The following is a 7764-nucleotide window of genomic DNA, read 5'->3' as shown; positions in this document are numbered from 1 at the left end:
CAACCCCACAAAAGCAAATCAACCCCCCCAAAAAACTCCTAAACACCGCACCCAAAAAAACCCCCAACAAACCCTACACCAAAAGTATCCCTGAAACCACACAACAAAACCCAAATAAATGAAATACCAAACCCACCAAAATGAAAACTCTTTTGCCCTGGTTGCCTTTCTAACAAATGCTTCATGTTGCTTCTCACTCTTTTCAGTGCACTGTCTTATGTCAAAAACTAGCTTTCTAGGAGCTGGACAAGTTTTTTTTGACATATCTCTAAGCAGGCAATTACAATGGAGCTGTATCTGAATTTCCTACATGCTAAAGGAGCACAAATGGTCCATATTTTCCAATGAGTTCTTTCTATGCTTAATTAAAACTAGCAAAATAATGAACATATTTAAATTCACTACAGAAGTGAAATATATATATGAGTAATGGAATAAAATTTCTGTTCTCTATGTAGCTATTAGCAGTTTTCTGTGCCTTTAATGTTTGCTCCCTCACTTTCACTGCAGGTGGGTGTTGTGTTGTCCTTTCCATCTTTATACTGGGAGGATGCTGTGGACTTGCAGCCTTCATCAGTTAGTTCAGCCTATAATCACCTCTACCTCTTCCATCTGACAACACTGGCACACATAACACAAATCGTCATCTCTTCAGCAACAGGTAGAGCTGCATTTGGGTTGGGTTACTCTGACATTTTTACACAATTTCTTAAAAATAAGGGATGGGGACACCATTAGTGTTTTCCAGGTATAAATTTACACAATTTCTTAAAAATAAGGGATGGACACCATTAGTGCTTTCCAAGTATGAATGTCCTTGTAATTAAATATTTAGTGCTAGGCAGTAATGACTGTTTCTGGTAAAAAATAAAATGCTCTGAAAATGTTGTGGTGCTTTTTATTATATCACTTCTGTGTGCCTAGCATAAGGAAACAACCTGGTTACTGATCTATCAGTACTTGCTCCAGTCAGTCATTCCAGAGTGGAAACTTCTGCCTCTGCACTCCTTGTAGGAGAAGCAAAGCTCTGCCCAGCAGCAGCACTCTGAGCTGCACAGTGACAGTTAACATGGATTTGGGAAATAAACTTTCCTTTCCTCTTCAACCTATTTAATACCCAGAGCCAAAATACAGAATCCTATAAACTGACAGGAGAGAATTTCAACATTTCTCTGTACCTCATACTGTTGTTAAATTATGTGAGTAACCTAGAGGATTCTTAGCTACTACTTTCCTTTTTCTTCAGCATGATGGGAATAATAATAAAAAAAAAAGTCCTGTAGCTTAATCTGTGTAGGACAATAACTTCAGAAGTTCAAGGAAAGGAAGCAATATTTGCATTGGGGATGAGGAGTAATGAGGCAGTAATCCCGATTCTTCTTCATAGCATGCAGTTTTAGGAGAATATCCATGTTAAAGACAGGAAGTAGAAAAAAAATTGAGCAAAATAAACTGGAAATATTTCTCTAATACAATTTAACAAAAGAGAAGTGTCACAAGTAAACTGCATTTACAGTGAAATTCATCTTTTTGTGTGCAGAATCCCCTACGGCTCGGTCATCTGACAGCAGTGAGGAGGCCTGCTCTGCACAGTCTTTCTGCAGAGAGGTTTGCCAGTACACCAGTGGGTAAGTAGCAGTTCAGTTACAGCACTGCTTTTTCCTAGAAGGATGGCAATCCTCAGGGATTGACTCTGAACAACATAGAAAACTGGAAAAATAATTAGCCACTTTGTATGGGGCGCTAGCACAATGTCATGTGCTTTCTTCCTGTACTCCTGAAAAACAGGGAACTGGTGAAAGCAACACTTTTAATTAAAATAGTGCCTTTTTGTGGACAACAGGGTAAATTCTTGTCTAAAGATGAAAAGAAAACCACCCCAAACTCTGCCTCCATTCCAGACAGAAATACAGCCTCTAACTGTAGTAGGTTTTTTCTTTGCCTTGATTTTTTTTTTTTTCAGATCTCTCAATTATAGATGAAACCCAGAAAGAAGGAAATGATTCTACTATAAAAGGGGGAGAAGTGTGAAGTTAAATGCAGTTGCTTATTTTTTTTAGCATTAGTGCCCATCTTTTCAGAGTTTTTTGACAGGAATAGCTACAGACTTTTTAAGTATTTCAGTATGTGTGATATAAACTAGAAAATACGGATGCACTCTCTACAAATTCTGCTCTGATTTATCTCCATCAAGGCTAGTTGCAGAGATGTGTTTCAAAGATTGGCAATGCTACACGTTTGTCTGAAAAATATAAATTCTTAATGTGAAGTGTAGGTATAAACTCAGAACTCATCCGTTAAGCAAAGAGGAAGTCAGGAATTAGTTGCTGGTGGCTGCATATCACAGAACTTGGGGTACACCAGTGTTACTTCTACATAGCTGCCATTCTACCAGTGCTAGCCAAAATTTGAGAGTTCTGAAAGGGTTTGCACTGTGAATTACTGCAGCTGCTTCTCATTTGTGTGTTACAGTTGCTTTAGCCAGGATGTTCCAGGCTCGTTTGTGTGGGATTGTGTTAAAAAAGGCATCCTGCCTTACCTTCGTTGTGCTGCTTTATTTTTTCATTATTTGCTGGGAGTTTCTCCACCTGAGGAACTACTACAAGGTAAATATGAGGAAGCAAATGTATATATTGACTTTGCTTACTGTTTTCTTGGGAGAATGGAATTTTTAAATGTTCACTGTAAGTTAACAGTATTTAATGTATTAACGTAAGACTTGGAGAGAAAAGGAAATGCTGATTTGTATGGGAAGGTGCAGGCATGACCAGCTGAATTGTCTCTCTGCCTTCAATGCCATTTTCTGTAGCAGAGTAAATAAATGACCACCCAGCAAACAATTAAATTAGCCCAGCTTTATATAATGTTTTAGCACTGGCTCAATCACAGCAAAATGTAACATTTTTGCAGGCCAAAAGGATAGTTAAAAGCTAAAATGTCCTAAGTAGAAAAAAATCTACTGCACTGACCTGTGTTATGTATTATACAGTGAAATGGAATTTAAGCCAAAAATTCTGTTATCACAGTGACTTGTGCATGACTTAAAAATTTCTTAATAATACATGTCAAATTTGTTAAACCTGAAGCAGATCCTCAGCTAATGCAAATTGTTATAGCTCTGATTAAGCCTGTGGAATTACATCCAACTGTAGTAGCTGGGGCTGTGCTGGAGCTGTGAGATACATATTCAGTGAAAAAGGGATCAGGAGATTTCTAGTTCTGAGTAAATTACTCAGCAGTGCTGAAGCACTTTAACAGTTGCTCATGTTTTCTTTTTCTTTAGCAGTTTCTGAAGAAGGGCAATTCAAGGCACTTTGTAGTTACCTCTCTCTACCTACCAATTTGTTCCTGCTCTTCCAGGAATACTGGGACACCGTAAATCCACTGCTTCAAAGGTACTAATGGGGACTGGACAGGCCACATTACTCTGTTGTGATGGCTATGTGGGAATTCTGGATCAAAGTTGTTAATAAATGATTGAGCTCAAATTCCTACTAGAGTTCTACACATTTGTTTGATGTGCACAGGTATACTTTCTCTTAAAGCACTTCAGAAAGATAAAACTTTTTATATTTTTTGGAAATTCAAACGTTTATGGTGCCTGCAGACCTACATGAAAATGTTTGCGCAGAAAGAAGTTGTCGTAAACCTTTGCTTGCATGGTATGCTGCTTTCTGTTTATTGGCCTGTCTTTAATTTTTCCACAGCAAAAGTGCTGATCACATGAGCTATAAAATAAGAATATGGAAAATTATGTAACTGGCAGATTGAGGCTTTGTACTATTTTTTCTCTGGATTTCCATAGTAGACTGATAAATGTCAGCGTTAGCTTAATGGTTAAAAGGTACCGTTTGAGTATTATTTTGTTTTTACACACCTTGGTTCTCTTATGTTACTTGTATTCCTTCAATTCAGGGACATTTTGAGCTGTTGACTGCAACTTAAAGACCCTGTAGCTGACCAAAACAATTCCCTATGTACAATTTTACTACAATCAAATGGCATTTGAAGTATATTTAATTACTTATTAATGAATATATATTAATAATCAACCTAGTCGAGTTGAGAGGTGTCTCTGCCCATGGCAGAAAAGTTGGATTAAATGATCTCTAGGGTCCCTTCCAACCTAAGCCATTTTATGAATAGCATTGTCACAAGTAAACTATTAAATGAGCTTGTCTTGTGCATGCCTATGGACTTGCTCAAAGGCATAATGGTGCTTGTAAGAGAACAGAGAGGGTGAGTGCTTGTTAACATTAGAAAATGATCACTGGAGGCTGGGCTAACAAACCCATCCTGGTGCTCCCAGTCAAAAACAGAGGTAGCAAGTGGGAAGCCATGTATTTAATGTAATAGTAACAGTTGTCAAATCATCATGCAAGTTCCCATATGTTTTCTGAAAGAATCTTATTTCAGAAGACTGAAACTGATGATTGTTGAGAAATGTGTTAAATGAAGCTTACTGTATTGACCATCTGCTACAGTGCTCTCTCCCTTCTCTGCTTTGTAGAAATAACTTAAAAGATACCTCAGACATAGCAGTTGCTCTGTCCAGTAATTTGCCAATATCTACTGTTGTTTGGTTAGATGCATTTGCCAATCTGAACAAGCATGCAACATGCAGTAAGGCATTGTAAAATAACCTTTGGGTGATGGGTATTAAATAAAAGCAACAAATATTTTCCTAGTAGAGTGTATGACACTTTCTTGTGCCAAGCTTTCAGCAGATCTGTTCCAGGAGGAGCTGTGTATTGTAGCCCACTTGGAGAACTTGAATATGTCTGAAGACCTCTGTTAACACTGTTCTCATGTGCATGTCAATAATTTCAAGTGTTGTTTTTCACTTGTTTTTCTCTTGTATACACCCTTAAGTTATTTTCCTGAAACAAAACTGTAAAGAGTAGCTGTTCCTCCTTGTGCAGTTTGAGCCAGAACAGTCAATGCTTTTATCTGTGCTCTCTGCTTATTGCTTACTCCTTAGTTTAGTTTGGTGATGCTAAATGTGTATTATTGTCAAACACTGTCATGGCAAATGTTTGTTTGAAATAGGTGGTGTGCTGACCCGATGGTGTTAAGTTGTTTGAAGGGGAAAAGCATTGCAGTAAGGTAAGGTTGGTTTAGTTATTTTTTTTTTTTTCCACTTGTTTTTGACTTAGAACTCTTGAAAGAACAAAATGCTTTTTGTGATAGAGTGCTTGTATTTAATTCTTGCTACTCTAGTAGCAGAAGTAGACTTCTCTTTAAATGGTTGTGTATTATTCTTCTTGCAGTGACTCTTTACTGAGAAGGGACAACGTTGTTAGCCAAGTTACCTAGCTTACTCAAGGGGAAGGAACAAAAGCTAACTGAAATATGAAATGGCTTTGTACATGTAGGTTACAGATGAAATTTTATTTCCTCATCTTTGCTGGAATGTAGAAATGCTGAAGTTCCCATGTGGAGCCTCTCACTTGGGTTTTTGGGACTGATGAGCTGCGGAATTTTGGAGAAGGGACTGAAAGCACAGCAGGCATTGATAGCTATCCATTCTGTTCTTTGCCGTGGTCCTTATCCTCAGAATAGTTCTTTCTCATTTACACAGGTATCCTAGGAAAAGAAATAGTTTAATAGAGCTTCCTGAAGACTATAGCTGCCTTCTGAACCAAGCTTCTCAGTTTAGGTAAGATGTGGCATGTTTAATTGTGTTCCTAAGGGTTTTGTCACTTTTTATATTCTTGCAGTTACTGTAAGTGATATTAAAACTGTATACAGAATTTATTTTGCAGAAATGAAGGCACTGTTATGGTTACACTGGCCAATACTAGCACATGTCCCTTTTAAATCTGAAATATGACAGCTTACTAAATGAAGGCACTTGTATTTGGTAGGATAGCTAAATTATAGCTAAATCTGCTGGTCACTTTTCACCAGTGCAATGTGCATGCATTTGGTTTGGCCATAAGCCTGAAAATTATTTTTGCTCTGGACATGACAAGCCCAGAAGGTAGGTGCTGTTTTATGCCAGGAAGAGTGAATCATCAGGTAATTTAGTTTAGTAGAAGGGGCTTCAGCAGCTCATCTAGTGCAATCTCCTGCCCAAAGCTGCTAGCTTGCAGACATATTTCAATGTACAAACACAGCTAAAGAAGGTAGCTATGTGAAATTTGATTATGACATAGTATGTCTTAGGTTTGTTTGCTTACACGTTAGGGGTTTTCAAGTGTTTTTTTGTTCTTTTTTCTTTTAAAAGTTTAAATTCCTGCAGTAATGTTCTGGTTATACTTCTTCTAGGTGTCCACGGTCTTCTGATGATGAGCAAAAACATCCAGTATTGTGTTTATTCTGTGGGGCTATGTTGTGTTCCCAGAATACTTGCTGTCAGGAACTGGTGAATGGGGAGGAGCTGGGAGCCTGTACTTCTCACGCTCTTCAGTGTGGAGCTGGAGTCTGTATGTTTCTCAAGTAAGTAGCTGGCCAGTATTTAATGTGTTACAGAGTAAAGGGAAACACTTGAAGCTCAAAATTCACAACATTGTCAAAGCAACTTGATTCTTTTTATCTGAGATGAGGAAACATTGCTTTAACCTAAGATACACCTCACCAAAAAGTTAAGTGTGCTGGGAGTTGTCTTGTGTTTTAAACATAGCTATTTTTTCCTTAAGAATCAGGGAATGCAAAGTTGTCCTCATTGAAGGTAAAACCAGGGGCTGCTTATATCCTGCTCCCTACTTGGATGAATATGGAGAAACAGATCCAGGACTTAAGTAAGTAGATATTTTAATTTCTTTCTTTTTACATTTTCCATTGTGGTATCTGTTTCTTACTCCCATTAGACAACGTGTTCTTTCTGCTAACATGTACAACACTGTAATGTGTCTTGGCCTGGGGAACTTGTTTAACTTCAAATTCCTGGTGGCAGTTTCCAGTCATTAATGAGTCATTTATAATGAAAAAAAAAACAAACAAACCCAATACCACAACACTCTTTTGGTACTGTTTTACTTTCTTACTTGTCTCAAGAATACTTTGTATGCTCTTCATCAGAAATGTGCAATGACTCCCAGGCATCATCTTGGCAGTGACAGTCATTGCTTGTCACATGTAGAATTGTTTTCAACTCCAGCAGACCCATTGGAATTGGTGTTCATACAAGTATTTAATATCATCTGGCCATTGTAAAGAGTGTTAATGCTAGACTGTTAATGGAAGAGGTTGTCTGTTCTGCTATGCTTATTGGGTGTTCTCCTTTTCTCTTCCATGAAGAAGAGGCAATCCCCTCCACTTGTGTCGGGAGCGTTACCGGAAGCTCCATCTGCTGTGGCAGCAACACTGCATCATAGAGGAGATTGCCAGGAGCCAAGAAACAAATCAGATCTTCTTTGGATTCAACTGGCAACTGCTCTGAGTCTTTCAATTTTTAGGGAAAACTTTTACCTTTGGCAATGCTTTGGAAAAGGAAAGGAGGATGGCAGTAAATAATCTACGCTGAATCGGATGCTGTAGTTCAGACATGATTGGTGGATTCTCTAGGTTGGGTGTATTACTGATAACACTGAAAGAGAATCTCATGTCATATGTTTTGCTATACTTTTTTTCTTTTCCCAAAAAGGAAAACTACATTATATAATTAATGGTAAACATTCAGATCCAGAATTATTTCCACGTTTTTGAGAAGTTGCAATTGTCTCATGTGTTTTGATGAGGACAGCTACTCAAATGCTGTGCTTTAGAGCACATACCACATTTCAGTCTCTTCCACACCTTGGGAATATACCTAAATGTTGT

General features: G+C 37.9%; 1 protein-coding gene across 1 annotated transcript; it reads left to right on the top strand.

The window, feature by feature from the left end:
- Window positions 1-510: 510 nt before the first annotated feature.
- LOC103781169 (E3 ubiquitin-protein ligase UBR1-like) lies at window positions 511-7384 on the top strand (the record flags this gene model as incomplete). The annotated part of the gene is made up of 9 exons (XM_008948872.1): window positions 511-661; window positions 1541-1628; window positions 2473-2606; window positions 3287-3395; window positions 5050-5106; window positions 5582-5659; window positions 6271-6441; window positions 6642-6743; window positions 7243-7384. Coding segments are annotated over 9 exons (1032 nt in total), but the record flags the coding sequence as incomplete, so codon positions are not given.
- Window positions 7385-7764: the final 380 nt, after the last annotated feature.

Source organism: Merops nubicus, unplaced genomic scaffold (assembly GCF_000691845.1).
Source record: "Merops nubicus isolate BGI_N331 unplaced genomic scaffold, ASM69184v1 scaffold211, whole genome shotgun sequence".
Lineage (NCBI taxonomy): Eukaryota > Metazoa > Chordata > Aves > Coraciiformes > Meropidae > Merops > Merops nubicus.
The sequence above is the reverse complement of the archived record's forward strand: the minus strand, read 5'-3'. Positions and strand labels throughout refer to the sequence as shown.